At 42.9% G+C, this 18,561-nt stretch overlaps 1 protein-coding gene across 1 annotated transcript; it reads left to right on the top strand.

Moving 5' to 3' along the window:
• Positions 1 to 8,110: 8,110 nt before the first annotated feature.
• LOC137914865 (muscleblind-like protein 3) lies at positions 8,111 to 15,880 on the top strand. The gene is made up of 7 exons (XM_068758361.1): positions 8,111 to 8,295; positions 11,359 to 11,523; positions 11,989 to 12,189; positions 12,288 to 12,527; positions 13,230 to 13,383; positions 15,111 to 15,199; positions 15,805 to 15,880. The coding sequence occupies exons 1-7, from the start codon at positions 8,122 to 8,124 to the stop codon at positions 15,805 to 15,807; spliced, it is 1,026 nt and encodes a 341-aa protein (XP_068614462.1). The 5' UTR covers positions 8,111 to 8,121; the 3' UTR covers positions 15,808 to 15,880.
• The last annotated feature ends 2,681 nt before the right edge of the window (positions 15,881 to 18,561 follow it).

The following is an 18,561-nucleotide window of genomic DNA, read 5'->3' as shown; positions in this document are numbered from 1 at the left end:
TATTACAAGAAGTAAGATGTCTTAAGAGTAAGAAAACCAATTTCTGCCTTATCTGTTCATCAAGAAAAATTATCAATTTCAATACATGCCTTCCACTGTTTTTCTTTTTTCTCACCACAAATTGTTAAATCTTGTACTCATTGATTATCTTGATGCTGATCGTTTGACTGATTTCATATTGGATACATTTCCCTTGACAGAAAGATTCTATACTGAGAACCATTTCATTGATCCCTTAAACCTCTGAGACGTTTCTCTTGGCTTTTAAATGCACTTGAACTTTAGAGATGTAGCTGGGAATGGGAGAAGGGTTATTTTAGTTATCTTTTATTTTGTTTGTTACTCTTTGATATTTACCTACTATATGTTTGCCAAATCATTGTCTTCTCTGAAATATATACATTTGATAATGTACCTGTGATTTTACGTCTTGTAAGTTTCAGAACTAGAACTGAAATGTTCGTACATACCTCAACATTTATCATTAACTACTAATGTTTTAAAATGGTCGAATGTATCCAAAATGTATTAATTTTTTTATTCAAAAAATATTCCACAAACAACGAATCATAGTTCCATTCTTGTAATATTGCGATATCCTGCTTTCAAATGTATTTTGTCTCTTGTGCGTTACTGCTAGTTTATGCGTTGAACTTGCAATCCTCTGACGAGCCAACAGGGGGCAATAAAGTAATCTTAACAAACTCCAAACAGAAACCGCTGTGGTTTTTTCAGATTAAAAAAACAAACAAACATATTATACAGGATACATGTACTTAAAGGTGCTTCTATTGTTATTATTTTATTGCTATTATTAAGGCTCCCAACTGAATATAAGTAAAACAAATCTAATCTAATCTAGATGTTTAAAAACAACTCAGTGTTTTTCTGTTTCTTCGTTTATCTTATTGTCTGTTCGCTAACTTGTTTTTTCCCCCTCAGACTGTCCGTAAGAATGATCCAAAAATCAATAACGGACTTTGTTTTGTGGTTCTTGACCCAAGTAAGACTTAAATAAGCCAGTCAAAATAAAAACAAAAACACAGGCATAGACAACTCATAATGTTCCACCTCTATGTGCAATCTGATTCAGATCATAATCAGGTCATCATCTGTGATCTGTGTCTGAAATTTAAATTTCCACAATGAGAGAGTATCTATGGCAACATGTCGCCAGCGTGCAGTTGAGATAATGCAGATTCAGGAGTAATTTCTATTGATTTTATGTGTCTGATAAGAAGTGAAATCTTAACGTAGAATAGAGCCACCTATAATAGGAAATGATTTTTTCCAGGTAACTAATTCAACTCCAAATTTTAGCAGTAATATTCCAGGTTCAGTGAAGCCTTTTCTTAATTGGGCGTGAGGCAGATTCGAGTAAAGGCAATAAATGGCTGTTAGTCCTTCTTTATTACATTAGTTTGTTTTTGTCATGCGTTCTCAGGTGATTATTCAGTGATAATGGCTTTGGCGGAGGTATATTTTAGCGGTCATCCTCCTCGGTAATAACAGAGGCGCCATTAAACGGGGCCTGGATCTGACACACCTGATTTAAGGTCACCTTTCCCACCCGAGAGGCTTTGATGGGAGCGGATTGTGATTCTGCGGACCTTTCTTTTTTTTTTTTTATCTTGACTCCCTCCCTCCCTCCCAGCTCCTCCCTCGGCGTTATTTTTTTTTTTTTTCACAATCAGTTATTCGACTGTTCCGTCTGAGCAGATCCCGTCACAGCCAACAACATCTCTGAATGTCACTCCGCCGTGCTTTATTTTTTTTAAAGGTTTCGTTTCATTTTGTCTGGCTAGCTACAACAACGCGACATTTCCCGATTGCTCTCTAAATCGCTTTTGTGGGGAAATTGCCACCCGTAAACATTTAAAATCAACGCTCATTTCAGGGGAAGAGGTTTGAATCCGGACAATAAAACAAGGTAAGAGCTCGTCTGACGCAGCAACATTTAACGCTCGTCGCGCATTAAAGCAGCCTGCAGCAGCGTCCAATGGCTGTTGCGCTCGCGCCTGAAGCTGGTTTGTCATTTATTGCGTAGTTACACATGACGTATGTAAACACAGCGTTTATATTTTAGTCTTTGAAGGGTTTTGGTTCTGAAAGTCATTAAATATGAGCGCTTCAAACCTATTTATGATCATATCAGACGTGGAGAACAAAAAGAAAAATATTTAAAATTCCGTGTGACATTGACGTGCGACGTCACTGTTGTCTTGTATTTAATTAAATGCTAGAATGGAATATTTATTTTATTTTATTTTGTATGCTAGAATGGAATATTTATTTTATTTTATTCTGTATGCTAGAATGGAAGATTTGTTTTATTTTATTTTGTATGCTAGAATGGAATTTTTATTTTATTTTATTTTGTATGCTAGAAAGGAATATTTATTTTATTTTATTTTGAAAGGAAGAGGCACCTGCGGTTTGCTTCCTGGTTTTATGGCTCCGTGCATGTGTTCAAGGCTTGTCCTTGTTTACGTCTGGGAGTCAACCACTCAAATCACCATGACACCCATGTTGTGACCAGTTCCCTTCTATAGGATGGACGTTCTCTACATATAGCTGCAGTGAAGGCGTTATCATCATCATCATCATCATCATCACGACTCCTGTATTTAACAATACAGCCAGCCTAGACAAGTCGACATTCCCTCCCGTCTGGGCACCGTGCACCAGTCTAGCTCGTTTCTCTCTCGGCTTCATGTCAACGTGACGAACCGACGAACTCCAATAGTTCAACGCTCACAATTCCTGTTTTCAGAACCTGTTTTTTATTTCACCTCGGAGACAGTCGTGACTCCAGCCTTTCATGGAGCAAATAAAATTACTCAGCAAAACAGCAGCAGCAGTAATGCTCATTTTATAAATGGTGGCTGTATAGTATTGGTTCACGTATAATAACTGTGAATACCATTATCCTATAGCAATAACGGTGAACTCCCAGTATTACTGGGAGGGGAATGAAAGATCCCAAACTAACACTGGGTTTCTCTGTTAAATCTTACAGTGCAGCTGAATTGCCAAATACATTCTAAATGTTTCAATGGCAAAGTTCTCCTGTATAAGAGGATGGGCTTGTGTGTTTTGTTTGAATGGGATGCAGTGCTTTAGAGATGAAAGGATTACTGATACTTAACCTAATTACTTTGCTCTAGCCCTCCAGTCCGTTGGCTTTCACTCTCATTCTGATCTATGGATCTTCCACCGTCCGCCTTTTTAATCAATCACCTTGTCATTGACAAATGGGATTTGTGTTTACCGAACTGTAACACAGACATTATTTAGTTTGAGATTACGGTTGGCTTTATAACACGCCTGTTATACTCCTCTAAAAAGTATTCACCAAGCTTGCAGCAATGAGGAAACATTATGTAGATTCCAGTGTTCTTGTTCTCTGTGCGTAACGTTCAGTTTAATGCTTTCCATTGTTTGCGCTTCATTTTAACTGCTATTTTAATATCCCTACATTACGTTTGTAAAACCAGTTGGACTTCTTTAGTGTCTCAATTATTTTAAGTGATTCACAAATTGAAGTTTTAAACTGAAAAAAACAACAACAACATTATTTTCTATCAAGTGAACCTGATCTAAAGTATTTCACAACCTCCGGACTTAAAGACTTAAACTTTCTTTTGTAAGGCTTTACGTTTCCAACAGTACAGCAATGTCATGATTTCCAAACCGCCACCATTTTCATCCTTCACTGGCCGGAAATGAAATCGACGGGGGAGCTTAAAATATACACAAACGAGCAAAAGAAAATTCCAAAGGGAGAACTCTAAAAGGAGAACTGTTACTGATCCCGTCGCCTTGCTTTGACTGAATGCTTGCCAGGCTCTGTGCAAGGTGTCTGGGTATGAAGCTAGCTCAAGGCTATCTTTTAGCGTGAGCAGATATGGTGCAAGGTTCTCTCACCCTGCCTGCACCGGTCAAACTGCAGACGTCAGAGCTCTGGTGAAGGTTACACTGCTGGTAGCCCTTTGGTGCACTGTGTTTGATGAGGGACGCAGTGCGCAGGAGGAAATGGCAGCCAACCCCCCCTCTTTAAACATCCCCCCCCCATCCTGATTCACCTACATTGTGATCCCCACCTGCCAACTGCAGGAGCCTCTCTTCTCACTAGCAAACACCTGGAGGACAAGACTATTATAACAAATATATATCCATCCCTGCAAGGGCTTAGCATAAAGGTTGGGACATTCTTTAACAGTTTTCTTATTACTGTTAATGAATATGATTTCGGCAGTAGTTTGAGGTGTGCCTGTGTATTAGAGCTGAAACTCTATTAACTATTTTGATAATTCATCTCTTCTCCCGGATCTCTATTTTAACTGGCTCTTGTCTAATTATACATTTCATGTGGCAGATCCCCGCTGGCTTCAGCACGGCGTCGGTCGATTAGCTTCGGTTCGACTTCCGGCAACTGTCCTCATATTTCCTGCTTTTCTATGTCAGTGCATATTTGTTCAGCACAAATTTAAACTATGTCATCATGTATGCATTGTATTTGCTTAAAAGCTTTAACCCATTCATCGCTGCTGTGATGGATGTGGTTTGTGGGCTCCTTCTGCACATGAATGCAGCATCAAGCGTGTCACTTTGAGCCCTTGTCGCTGGAGCAGCTATCTCAAACGTGTTTCTTTTTTTAATGGTTGTATATCTTATGGCCGCCTCTGGTTTTCTGTCTGTTGTGGTATAGCTTCATGCATATTTTAGTATTGCAGCATATTTGATTTTAGAAAGAAGGTGTTTCATCTCTTAAAAAATACTCACAAAAGAAATGAAATGAAATGCTTTTTATTAATCATCTGCTGACACACACAATGAAATTGAATTTTCACCCTTTGAACTGCCAGCTGAGTATTTTGCAGCATAAACATTTCATTAATAATCACAATTGATTTATTTATCTGTATTATCAGTATCCTGTAAAGAGGTGGACGAAGTGGAAATGTCATATTAGCGTCACCGTGTGCAGCTCATTTCCTGCCACTTGAGGTTTGACTGCTCCTCTTAATGATCTTAATGATCATCTTCTTGTTCTTCCACTGGGCATTAAATGAGCCTTTAGCACCACTGGTTCTCCTGAAATGCTTTCCTGTTCGAGGAGCATCATGGCTCGTTTGAATAAAACAAAACTGTAAATCCGCCGAGCCGCACAATCTGCTGAACTTGGACAGATGGTCAGAGCTGCAGGTCCGTCCAGGCGGCTGCTGCTGAAGGTTTCAGACACGAGACGAAATATAAACAGGCCTGCTGCGTTTATTAAACTGTGATTAGCCTTAATGGTGTTATAAAATAAACACAGAAAGATTCCCTCCATCCATCATCCATGCATTTTATTTTATTTTATTAGATTTATTATTATTAGCTTTGCTTCACAAGCAGAAAAACAAACAACAGTGTATAGAAAGGTAAAAAAAAAGTCCAGATATAATGATAAAAGCCTCTTTGATAAAAGCACGTTCTGAGAAGGGATATTAAAGAGACCGCTGGATCGGCCGGTGTGATTTCCTCAGGTAGATGCAAACACTTTTGTCTCCTTTCGACCTCGGCCGGAATCAGATCGGCGACGTTAATCCGAGAACCTCAAAGGATGTGCTGATGTGTGTGGCACCAAAACGGAGCTTTATGTGTGTGTGTGGGGGGGGGGAGGCCACGCATAAAGGGAACCAGTGCAAAGAGGCTAATACAGGAGTGTTGGTTTTATTTATTTTAATTACAGTGATCTTTTCTCCAAACTTTCAGCTTTCTGGGATAAACTGGTTCCCCAAGAGTAGCATGTTATGCGCGCCGTGGCACGATGACTTTAACTTCCTGCATATACATTGATGGAATCCAAAAACAAAGCTAATAAATAACAAGGAAAGGCTTTACGTACACAGCCAGGGGGGGGGGAATTCTTGAGCAGATTGAAGGCGGTGCATATCAGCAAGTGAAAGGTCATTGCTGTGTATACACAAAGGCACAGGGTGCAGTTAAAAACAAGAAGGGCTTTGAAGGGCAGACAATTTTGTGTCGCTTTCCAAAAATGGCCGTAATGTGACTGAGTCATTTGGTGAATTGTTGCTTAGGAGTGTTGGGCTGGGTTGAATCGCTGATCTGCGTCATCAGGATGTGACGCAGGTCCATGTGGAACTCAGGAAAGGCTTGATTGACCTGCCCCCCCCCCCCAGAAAAGTTCCTGTCAGTGTGTAGGTAGACTGGGAGGAAGGAGCAGGAGGAGGAGGAGGAGGAGGAGGAGGAGGAGGAACAGACCACTCCAATGGAGGAGGCAAAGCAGAGTAGCAAACGCTGCACCTGCTCGTCTCTCATGGCTGCATCTTTTTTCTTTTCTTGCTGGGATGTGTCTTTGCTCTTGTGTATGAAGGTGGGTGTATCAGATCAGCCCCCCCCCCCACTGCAGTGCTCTCCTTCTGGGTTGTCTATCTGCATACTCTCTCACACACGTCCACCCCCCCCGCCGTCTGTGTCTGCCACCATCGCACGCAGGGGCCGACACTATCTGCCGCAGCCCCCTCTCACCCTCCTGCATCTCGCTCTTGTGTATTCGCTTTGTGCACCAGTATTCTGATGTGATTTGGTGTCTTTTTGCTCCCTTCCCATGAAGCTCGGCTGCACTTTATCTCCACTCGGTCTCCCCACTGATTGTGATCTGTATTCAGTTCAGACAGCAGGCTGCATGCATGCGCCCGCCTCGCGTCACTGCGGTCCCTCCGCTGTTTGGAAAACAAAGAAACGATTCCTTTGCGTCTGGGAGAAGGAGGAAAAAGCGGTTTGACGTCGACACGTTGAATATTAGCATGTGGCTACGCCGTGACTGTACCAGTGGAAACAAGGACAGGCTCTTTGAAGGGAGGAGCTGCTGTGAACCCCCCCCTTGTCATTGGCTGATGTCGTGCTCCGCGTGACTGCAAAGGTCCGCCTGATTGGCTGGAGTCCTGCATTTAGCACAGCAGCTGCAGTTGTGGACAGCCCCCCCCCCCTGCCCTGCCTTGCCTTTCATTTTTTATTTTCATCCCTTCACATTAATAACTGTCTGGGAATCGACCGCGTGTGCAGCCTGGCAGGCGGCGTGAAGGACGCTGCTTCTCACGCCATATTGAAGTTTTGTGTGTCAACGCAGGCAGTAGAGACGTCTCCTTCCATCCCATCCTTGTCTCGCTCTCTCTCTCTCCGTCTCTCGTATCACTTAACCAAGGCATAGCTCGCCCTTTCCTGTTCACAGCTGCTCCTCCTGCTCCTCCTGCTCCTCTGTCTGTCCTTGCTTCAGTCTCCACGGTCCTGCCTCGTGGTCCTCGTCCCACACGAGGTTGTAGTTTCACGTTTGTCTTTTCAACAGGCTGCCGTCCTGTCAAGACCCCAAATTAATATGTACCTTTCTGTTTTTACAGTTTTTACTGCGAGACAACAAGCAAGGACGCGGTGAGAGGGTCACCGGGGAGGATGACGGACGAAGAATAGACAATGCCGCGGGAGGAACGAGAAAGAGACTGAAGTAAGGGGAGGAAGTGAACCTCCGAAGTGCCGACCGCGTCTCCGCGGTCTGACAGCAGGGCAGGACTGAGCGTGTGTTTGGCCTTGAATGGGAGCTGCATTTTACGCTGCCAGCCACAGAGTCGTCCATCCCATGCTGTCGAGCTGCAGTTTCCACGTATCCTGAGGGGGGGGGGGGGGGGGGGGATCGGCCACCTCGTCTTGTCTGTGCTTTGAAACATCCCTCGAAGCTTCTGCTTTTCGTTCCTCTGCAGTCGTTCTCATCCCCAGATGCGCTCATGCTATCATGAACAGAACGGTTCGCTGCGGCGGCGGTCGGTTGATTCAGGTGAAGGCACGGGAGAGCGCTGACGCGTCGGCGTGATGTCTGCAAAGTAGTTTCCTGAGCGACAGAGCTGGCCTCTGCGCTATCTCAACTCAAACTTCAGCTGCCTTCTTTCCCAGGAACGACCAACCAAAAGGACTCGCCGTCTGTTTGCCCAAAGGAGAAAGACCTTCGCTTGTTTGCCCTGTATTTTTCCGGGCGTAGCCATTAGCTACTTTATCTCGAGTCACGGTTTTGGCTCATTTTTGTGTCCGCTGCTGCTTCGGGGGGGTTTGTGAGCACCTCAGATGGCCGTCAGCATGACAATGGGACGGGACACTAAATGGTTGACCCTCGAGGTGTGTCGTGAGTTTCAGAGAGGCACCTGCTCACGGCCCGATGCCGAGTGCAAGTTCGCCCATCCCTCCCGGAGCTGCCATGTGGAGAACGGCCGAGTCATCGCCTGCTTCGACTCCCTGAAGGTAACGCCCATCGCTCTTCGCCACACTGCGTATCACATGCACAGCGTGGTCACGTACGCGTATATAATAAAAGCACATAAACAAGTGTTTCCTGTAGTGTTTTGTGGTTTTTCTTGGCGATGACGTGTCCAGAGTGTCCGTTGTCTGTTACTTAAAGCTTGCAAATGTTGCCAGTTGGTCATCGAGCCATTCTGCGCCCTTACTTTTAGGGGCTGCTTCTTTTTCCTGTTGATAAATTATTTATATTATCATTATTATTATTTATTCTATTATTAAGGGGGGGAGGGGCCCCCGACATCTGACTTCCGCAGGGACGGAGAGCTGACTTACCGGCCCCTCTTGTGATTTTAATAGCATACCTAATGGTGTATATCGTGTAAAACGTAGACTTAAAGGCCTAGATCGTTAGATGCTGTCCACTGGCTGCTGAAAATGTAATCAAGCAACTGTATAACGACGACAAAGAAAATAGGGCGACACACAACGCTCACCTTTAGTACACGTAATCAAAGTACACGCTGCTATACTCATTAAAACACTTTTCTAAATCTGTTGTTCCCGGAAAGAAAGCCCTTCTCATTGATTTGCTGCATTGCCTGCAATGATGGAATACAACAATCCACATTATCTGCGTCACAGATATCCCTTTGACATGCCTGCTTGCTAAATGTATTCACGTCTGCTAGCCAATCACAACTGCTGATATTCTTTGACTATGGTGTAATCCAATCACATGGCCGCGCCAGGCAATCGATTATCTATACCTGAACAAAAATCAGAAGGCGTTTGTTGTTTGCATTTTCAGCCGTAATCTCTCCGTCCACTCCGTCTGTCTGTCTGTCCGTCATTGATGTCTCAACATCTCGTCGTCCGTTCTTCCAGCTGTCTCGCTGTACGTAGAACAAAAACTGTTTGATAGGTGATTATTTGTTTTATAGCATTTGAGAAAGCCTTTTGAACAACTGCACCAAAATATGGAGTACACTTTTTGTTGTGTTGATGAGAGGATTTTCTCGACTGGCTTTCCTGCAGAGAAGAAGTGAGACCCAGACAAGGAGCTTTGTGCCTGACTGCAGCTGCTGTCTCCCAGTTTATTGAGTTAGAATTTATTATTCGGCCATTTCTCTGTGTTATGTCCTCCAGAGCAGAGAGAGAGAGCGAGAGAGAGAGAGAGTGAGAGGCGGGCCTAGCAACAGCACATGAGCGCATCCCCATTGGATAGTTTGATCTTCCTGAGTGCCACTGCTGTTTTTAGCACAGAGCAACAGCCTAGCTCTGTACTGGTTGGATTGATGGGAGAACGAGGAGAACCGCTTGATGCCAGCACCAGAGAACAGGAGCGAAAGGCCACATTGGGTCGTTTTGAAGCCCCAGGGTCGTGTTGAAGTTGGTGACAGTTGAAGGTCAAAGCGGGAGCTGCAGCAGCAGGGCTTTAGCGGCGGTGCAACAATCACAACTGTGTTTCTCTCCCCATTGTTGCTGAGGATTATACTCAGCTGACAGCCGTTGTTTTTGGTGGACAGATGAGGAAAGTCGATCCACAGCATCATGCCCCTCCCTTCTTTGTCATTTCATGGATTTATCTGCTAATGGCCTCCCTCCTCACCATCCCGCCCATATCTGCCATCTCATCCTGGTCCAGGCCCCCCCCCCCCCCCCCCACCCCATTAGATCTCTGTTGATGGTCTGAAACTGCTGCAGGGGAAGGGAGGGGGGGGGGGCTTACCGCCTGACCGCCTGGTTCTTCTTACCTTGTTAACTGGACTGCTGCTGGCCTCGGCAGTGCTAAAGGGTCGGCACCACAGCCGACATGAAAATATAATTAGTAAATTCTCAACATCTCATCCTTCACTTCTCTCTCTACATGTTTCAGTAGCAATCCACAGCAGGGACTTTCTCTGTGTTTTTTTATATGTTGCCATGACTACAGAAAAGAGATTCCTGAAACAATGTTCTATTCAGCACCTCTTCTTTATCAGCCTTTTAAATCTAATACAATACAATACGAACAACTTTTAAAAACGTAATATCTGTTTTGATGCTCATGCAACTTTCTTTTGTTGATTTGGAACACAGGCTGCTGTTTTTCCTCCCGATCGTGTTCACCTGCAGAACTCCTGCAGCATATCTTCACCTTTACAACAGACTGTAGGAAGAAGAACAACATCACTGCTTTGATGATGTTTGATGGCATTATCTGATTGTTACTGTATAGCACTACTGGCTCCAGATTTAAAAAGAAATATTTTCTCTTCTCAAACACACAGAGAATGGATCAGTTAGTTAGCTTTGTGTGTAGAACTGCACTGGTTTTCCAACCGCATGAGCAGCATTTTTAGTTTTTGTTAAAATATTTGTGCAAGAAAATCTAGTAAAGCTTATCTTATATGAATATGAAATGTATATATATATAATTTATGAGGAAAGTAAGATTACTGTCAACTATTCAGTGTCTAATCCCACTTTCAGTCAGTCACAAATGTTTTATTTTTATTGCACATTGAAAGTGGCTAATTCACCTGGCGGTGTGCAGGTGGAGGTACAGAGTCTGTATTTTATCTTGATTGGACCCAGAATGACATTATGAAAAAACATAACATTTTAAAACTCCATTTATGGATTCACAAATCTGTTAAAGATACACATCAACTCCGATTCACTTTTACTTGTCATGGTTGGTGTATAAAGATACCAAGAACAATTTAGAACTGTGTTAGGGTTAGTTCTATCCTATTAAAATCCATCTAGTGGTGAGGTTGTGGATTGCAGACGACTGGAGACCCTTCTGGAGCAAGATGAAAATGCAGACCTTTTAAACCCTCTCTAGGTCCGAGGTTTGAGTTGTCCTTTCTAGGACTGCTTTAGAAACTCAGGGGAAGTGGAGCTTTGTTCTTCTGTAGCTACAAAGGGATCATTGCAAAGGAATAATTACAAAAATCCTTAGATTTAAATGATAATACACTAATAAATGACAATTATTTATATTTTTGCCTCTACACTATTTGATTTTTACCCATAATATCCCCTTAAATGCTGCATCCTCTCCTTTCCTCTCATTCTCAGGGACGCTGCACACGTGACAACTGTAAATACCTGCATCCACCTCCCCACTTGAAAACCCAGCTGGAGATCAACGGGAGGAACAACCTGATCCAACAGAAGGCCACGGCAGCCATGTTGGCTCAACAGATGCAATTCATGCTGCCAGGAGCCCAGTTGCAGCCTATAGTGAGATGCTCTGCTTAGAGATACACATTTTCAATTAATGCACAGCGTTTGAAGAAATTAAAATGATAACTTTGACGTCTATGCACTGGGAGCGTTGCTCTGTTCAGTGACGGGGTGGTTGGTATTCTATTATAGAATAATATTGTATAATAGAATCCCTGGTGGTGCTAGCATCAGATAACTTCACTCATCGCGAAATATAGAATGCCAGTAAATAAATGATTTTCTCCTTTTTGTTAAGCATTGAAGTCAAACATTAAAGCTTTAAATCACGGTCGAAATGAAATCGCTTTATTTACATTGAGAAATATACACAGAAGTAACTGTGAAATTAAAGCATTTTAGACACAAACATTTTTCAATGAGTGATTATTTAACGATGACCATCAACATTCCCTCAGCAAGCCAGACGAAGCTCTGCTGTAACTTGTCTCCGCTGTCTTTTCCACTATGTCCCGACCTCAGACAGCATTTCCAATGACACCCTCCTTGGCATCAAGTCAGATGGCATTCAGTCCATATCTGAACCACATGGGTCCGAGCATGGGGTTGATGCCCGAGCTGCTGCCCAGTACTCCCCTGCTGGTTCCTGGGAGTCCCACCGGCCTCGCAGCCTTAGCTAATGGCACCTCTACGCAAAAGCATGTGCGCACAGACAAGCTGGAGGTATGAGAGCCTGCGTGCAGTGCAGTTGTCGTCTTTCTACGACGCAAGTATAGTAAAAGGTAAACGTTGTTGATCGGTGCTTTCACTCACCCTGACAGGTTTGTCGGGAGTTCCAGCGAGGTAACTGCACGAGGGGTGAGAGTGACTGTCGCTACGCTCACCCCATGGAGGCCGGCATGGTGGACTGCAGCGAGAACTCGGTCATCGTCTGCATGGATTACATCAAAGGCCGCTGCAGCAGAGACAAGTGCAAATACTTCCATCCACCAGCTCACCTACAGGCAAGGATAAAAGCTTCTCAGCACCAAGTTGGTCAAAACACAGCATCTGCAGCCGTGGTGAGTCCTGGTCATCTAAAAGAAAAGTAAACATGACCTGTGAGTCAACAGTCGTCACCTTAACCGTTACCATATCTGCTGCTTAACTAATTCCCCATCACTATTAACTGATAATATCTGGATAATTTCCATGAACTGTAACAACCATGAGTTACCAGGGTGCTCGGGTATCCAACATGCAGCTGGAGTTTTGATAAAATAGTCTGTGGATCATGTTTTTTTTATCAATGACTGCTACTGTGCGTGTGTTTGAGCGAAGCTAGCTAGTTAACGTCCTAAACGGGACAGGTTGAACTGATGAAAAACAAGAAATGCTCGACAGGAAAAAAGCATCTTGGGTTTTTACATTCAGAAATGTGCTGTTGTTTTGATCATCATTGCTGCATTCTCTTAAGTTTAACATTATCATCAGGCAGGATATTTACCAACTCGCTATGATGTATAAATGGCATTAGGTCCTATTTTTTTTTTTTTTTTTACTTGTATATGTTATCAGTCAAGGAAACGTAAAATCATGCTTCGTTTTTGCTACTTGACGCAAAGCTGCTTCATTTTACCACTTATATTTGCCCCCTGACAACACCAGGTGAAACAGCTTGTGTGCATAATGCAGTGTTCATTTATTCCAAGGACAAGTTAAGGGATTAGTGTTAAAAGGTGACTCCTCTTCTCGCCTCCTTGCTTTGGGTTTTTCTCGTCCAGGGTCCACCGCCGGCTGCCCTACAGCCGCTACCAAAGAGGTCGATCTTAGAGAAGAGCAACGGCGCCGCCGCGCAGGTGTTCAACCCCAGCATGTTCCACTACCAGCAAGCCCTGGCTAACATGCATCTCCAACAACAAACCTTCATACCCACCGGTGAGCCTCTAGACACAACGCTGAAACGCATGTCGACATTTTGACCTGGATTCATACGAGACAAATGAAAAGACACGCATGCTGTGTCTGTGCAAGGCAGACACAGCATGCGTCACGATTCCCCTTCCATTCTCGCATTTTCTTGCTGCACTCTTACTCGATGTGTGTGGTGGAAATTTTGTAAATAAAGTTCGAGATCAAATTTGTCTCCATGAGGTTTATTAAAGCCCTTTGCAATGGGTTCTGTAGACATAAAGGATATCTGGGAACAGGAGGCGTCCGCGATGCTGGAAGCCAAAGGTGTGCGCCTGTGTTCAGTACCTGTAAGGAATGTCTGCCGTCAGGTCTGAGGAGACGTTGTCTTTGTTTATTAACGCAGAGACAATCTGTTTTTTTGTCTTGTTGATTAAATCATGTGGGGATTTGTTAAGTTCCTGTGTGTATCTATAGAATGTGATTAAGTCAAAGAAAGAATCAATCAACATCACAGCGGGTCACCAGGAGGGGAAACTGAAATAAAAAAACATTGAAGTACAGTACTAATGTACTGAGCGTTGCTGAAGGCACGTCATAATACGGGACTCCTGCTGCTGGATTAGTCGGTGGATGTATCGCCTATTGGATCTTTGGAAAAGTCCTGATAAGAAAAAATGCAACGTGTAGCAGCATGCGTCGGCTGAATGTGGAGGAGATAACCAGCACCTGATTTCCATCAACACGTTGTAGTCTCGTGAAAACGAATGAACTCATCATTTGCTGTTTGGATTTACAACATCAGGAACGTGCCGCTCATCGTTCACTGATTGTTGTGTGTGTTTTTGCACTCGCTGCGACAAAATTGATCGCAATAGAACGAGCGCTGACTATGGAGCTCCTATTGGTGCCGTGATTGAGTTCTTGATTACCGCATCTCTTTGTCACCTATACTTTTTTCTTATGTTTCTTTCTTTCCTTTCTATGGAAGTGGATGAGAGATCGGGAATGAAACGAAACAAAAGTGCAAATAGAAACTCAGGTTGTTGTAAATGTTGTAAATGCCTTAAACACTTAAGCCAGCAGGAAAAATCGAATCTATTGAGAACCTCCTCTTATGCAATCGAAACATCTTCAGCATTAAAAATGTGAACTCTGAATGCTGACATTTCTTTGCGATGCGATGCATTTCAAATCAAACAAAATGACTATCTATCCAGATCATATTGACGACTGCATGATACAGAAATATCACATTTAGAAATACCTTCATTGTCATTAAGTGCAGAATCTCAGTATGCAGAAAGCAATGCTTGAAAGATTATCTATATTATACAGTTTACTGACAGGACTATTTGTCTATTAGAAACCAACTGCTCTCACACTGTAGCTCTGACATCGTCCTTCCATACACACTCAGCCATTTGAATACAATTGAATACAATTGAATACTCTAGTCTGATTCGATTGTATGGTTTTTGTATCGCCTTGTTTGTTTAACTACCATTTGTTGTTGAAACAATGCCTTTTCTTTTCTTTTATAATGCTTTTGCTGGCTAAATATGTTTTTTTTTCTGTTTGCATGTGCCTTAATATTTGTTTAGAGTCATCGTGGCTATATCACAGGATGTATGCCATAATTTTTGATCCTGCGCATTTCACCATGGTAACCATATCATTCCTGTTCCCCCCCTCCTCCTCCACCCCCCCACATCCTCGTCCTCTGTCTATCGTCTGACTCGTCCGAATAAAAGTTCCCATGATGCACGGTGCCGCCACTGTTTCGTCGGCTTCGACCCCAGTCACCAATCTTCCTTTCGCTGAATCTGCTGCCTCGAATCAGGTTTGCTCTTTCAGTTGTTTGCTGCTTCAGTTCTTTTTTTATTTATTTTAGCTCAGAGGGTTCTGAGAGCTGCTCATAATCTGCATTCATCAGAAATGCCCGTTTGCAGGGTTGCATGTGTTGCGCTCACATCTCATCTGTCTTTGCTTTTTGTTACGGAGGCAGGTGCATATTGTAGCATTTCTTTTCCGCAGTTAACAGGACTGGAGTTTACACCTTCTTGTAGGTATTGCTCTCTCGCTCTCTCTCTCTCTCTCTCTCTCTCGCTCTCCATCCATCTGAAATCATTTTTAGTCTGAGGCTCAACAGCCGTTCACGTGTCTTCACATCAACCATATGCTGGAGTGGTTCCTCTGCCATGGATTAAAGCAGAAAATCCCAGGTCTGAACCTTGGGATAGATCTTGTAGCTTCAACGGGTTTGCTGCAGAGCCTCATTTGTCCAGAGGCTAACCTCTCCCCACTGCTTGGCCCAGAGTGATCAGAACCATTTGCAGTTCCAAACTCCAACTGACTTAATCTTACCGAATCGTCTACGGCAGGTTCCGAAGATCTTTGTGAAGTTAAAACGCTCCTTCTCTCACCCTTCTGTTTCCTCTCTTTCAGTAGACTCTTCGGAGCTTCTGACCCCTGATCCAGTGGATCTCCAGTGCATTCCCATGGAAACCCATTTCTGCCCGGTCCCTAAATTGCTGGTGGCGTCTCCCGTGGCGCTCAACTCAGTAAGCCTCTCCCGAAACCCCAGTTAAAGTCCACGAAGCGTTCACCACACCACCACGGCAGACATCTTTCTGAATGCAGCAAACTTGTGCCTCACCTACAGCGTGACTGACCGAATGGCGACGGGAACTTGTTGTAAGGTGTGAAAGTGTGAAAGCTGTGATGCAATACAAGCCTGGAGGGATTACCGTTGTTCTAAAGCATAGTGGCTTAATCAGGCTGAGCAATAGAGCTCCCTCATTCTTACAGCCATACATACGCGTGTCCTGAAAGTGCAGCAGGCATGTGTGCTCACACACACACACACACACACACACGTTTAAGACCTTATGCCCTTTATGTGTGGGAGCCATCACGTTTGACCTTTGCAGACTGCAAAGTCAGGAAATTCAGCGCCGCTGGTCGTCAACCATCGTGTGTTGTCAAATAAGAGTGTTTAATATTATGCCATGTTTACATTTCACGATGACTACAAAAAAATTCAACATCTATATATCGTTCTGCAGCCGCTATTCATTTTGTTCCCATGGCCTCGTTTTGCCTGATGAATGAGTTGATCATTTGTTTGTGCCTTTGCTTTTTCTGCTCAAGGGAAGAGGATAATTATTTTCCGATAAGGACTCAAATCACAGCATGCTTTGAAAGATTTTCTTATTTTTAATTAAAGGCAATATCTGCGATGCATTATATTTTAAGAATGTTTAAAAAAAAAACGAATTCCCCATCACCATTATCTGATAATATCTGGATAATTTCCATGAACTGTAACAACCATAAAAATGACAAAGTGTGAAAATAAATTAGCATATGAATAATTTCTTTATTTAAAAAACAAACTGCCTTACGCAGGTTTTGTGATGTGCTTCATACGGAGAACTCTACCAGTCGTAAATCAGACAGATCTAATCACTAAAAAAAATGTTTTGGGGTAAATGGCTGACAAGCCGTGTTTGGTCCATAATATGATGTAAAACATGATTTAAGAGAATGACAATCCACAGGCAAATCTTAACCCTTTACGCCTGATGTCAGAATTAAGGTGGATGCTGTGTTTGCTTCTTGATGCCGTGCCTAAAATCCGTCTGTAGTTTCTATGAGACGTTGCCACTTTGAATGCAATACCTGAATAAATCCTCCAAATAAGTGAACACAGATGCATTGAAAAAAGGATTTAAGCCTCTGTGTGGTCATCGCCCTCCATGTGGTTTTTGGCTTGAATAGATGTTTTTGGTTTCAGGTGGAACGCATAGAATTTGAAAATGGTCTGTCTGATCTTACGACGTGTCATCTTTTCTATTGACGTCCCCTTTCTGCAAAGTCGTGGGACTCTGGATAGAGACGCAGCAGTTGCTGCATGAATGAGCTACTAAAATGGTAACGTCGGGAGATGGAGGAATAAAGCGCCCTTTTCATGACTAATGACAAAAGAAATGCAGGCCAGTTTTAAAAATGGCTGTGGGGGATTAGAAACTGGAAATCATTTTTATTAAATGTGCCTCTTCCACGTCTCCCAAAGCCACTACTGTCAATTAAATATAGGAACAGACCAGTTCTCAACCATAGATTTGTTGTTTGGTACAATATTATAATAAAAAAAAATCATCTCAAATGGGTAATTCTCTCAGGCAGCAGAGCTGCCAAATCAATCATGTACAAAAATCAATCACTGACTTGTGTGCAAACATGATTATGTTGAAAGACACAACGAATCGCGTATTTGATTTATTGTAAATGCTGCAGATATTCTCGTTTAGCATTATTCATTTTAAATGATGCTATTGTGTTGTGAATGTATCTAATGCAAAAGCCACACATGTCCTAAATAACAAATGTAGAAATAGTAATGGTTCACTATAAATAGACTATTTAATGAGGTACTGACATATTAGAGTATTTGTATTGTGATATTGATTCATATTTAATGTCAATGACCAATGTGACTACTTTTACAAGTATCTTTCGCGCTTGGAGAAGGTAGAGCAGATTTGCACTACCTTTGAAAGTACCCAAAGTGCCCAGATTGTACTTAAAAACTAGGAAATAGGATGAAATTAAGAAAATCAGCTCGTTATCCTGTATTCGCATTTGTCTGTCTGATTTTTCACATGATGCACATTGTCTCATTCTCCTCTTGTACTGCAAGCCCTTGTTTGTATCAGTGTAAACTTATTGTACCATCTAGACGGCGTTGTTTGTGCTGTGACCTCAAACACAATTTACCCGGTCAGGGGCCTTCAAAGGTTCTACAGAATGGACGGACGGGCCGAGCTGCACGCTGGGCAGGATGCTTCACAATGGGAAAAAGCGATTTCCCATCGGTCTCTGGTGGTCAATCAAGGTAACGTTCACCTTGGATTTAAATTACAAACCTAGTTTGGCATATCTGATCTGCACTTTGTTGTTACTTACCAGACATTGTATGCACCAATACGATACAGTATATTTGTAATAAGGTAATATTGGCTGATTTATTAGCCACGCTGTACGTATGATGGACCAAGAATATTAACAGGAGTGTTTCCCCTTTGCTTTTTCCACTATAAAGTACATAAATAGTTCGCAGCCCGTTACATGCCTGCTATTGTACAGCCACTTGGCACATCTCCTTTGCTGCCGTTTTCCCAATTCATAGAGCTACATTTT

The sequence above is a fragment of the Brachionichthys hirsutus genome, unplaced genomic scaffold (assembly GCF_040956055.1).
Source record: "Brachionichthys hirsutus isolate HB-005 unplaced genomic scaffold, CSIRO-AGI_Bhir_v1 contig_1472, whole genome shotgun sequence".
Taxonomy (NCBI): domain Eukaryota; kingdom Metazoa; phylum Chordata; class Actinopteri; order Lophiiformes; family Brachionichthyidae; genus Brachionichthys; species Brachionichthys hirsutus.
This window is presented reverse-complemented; position numbering and strand designations above follow the sequence as displayed.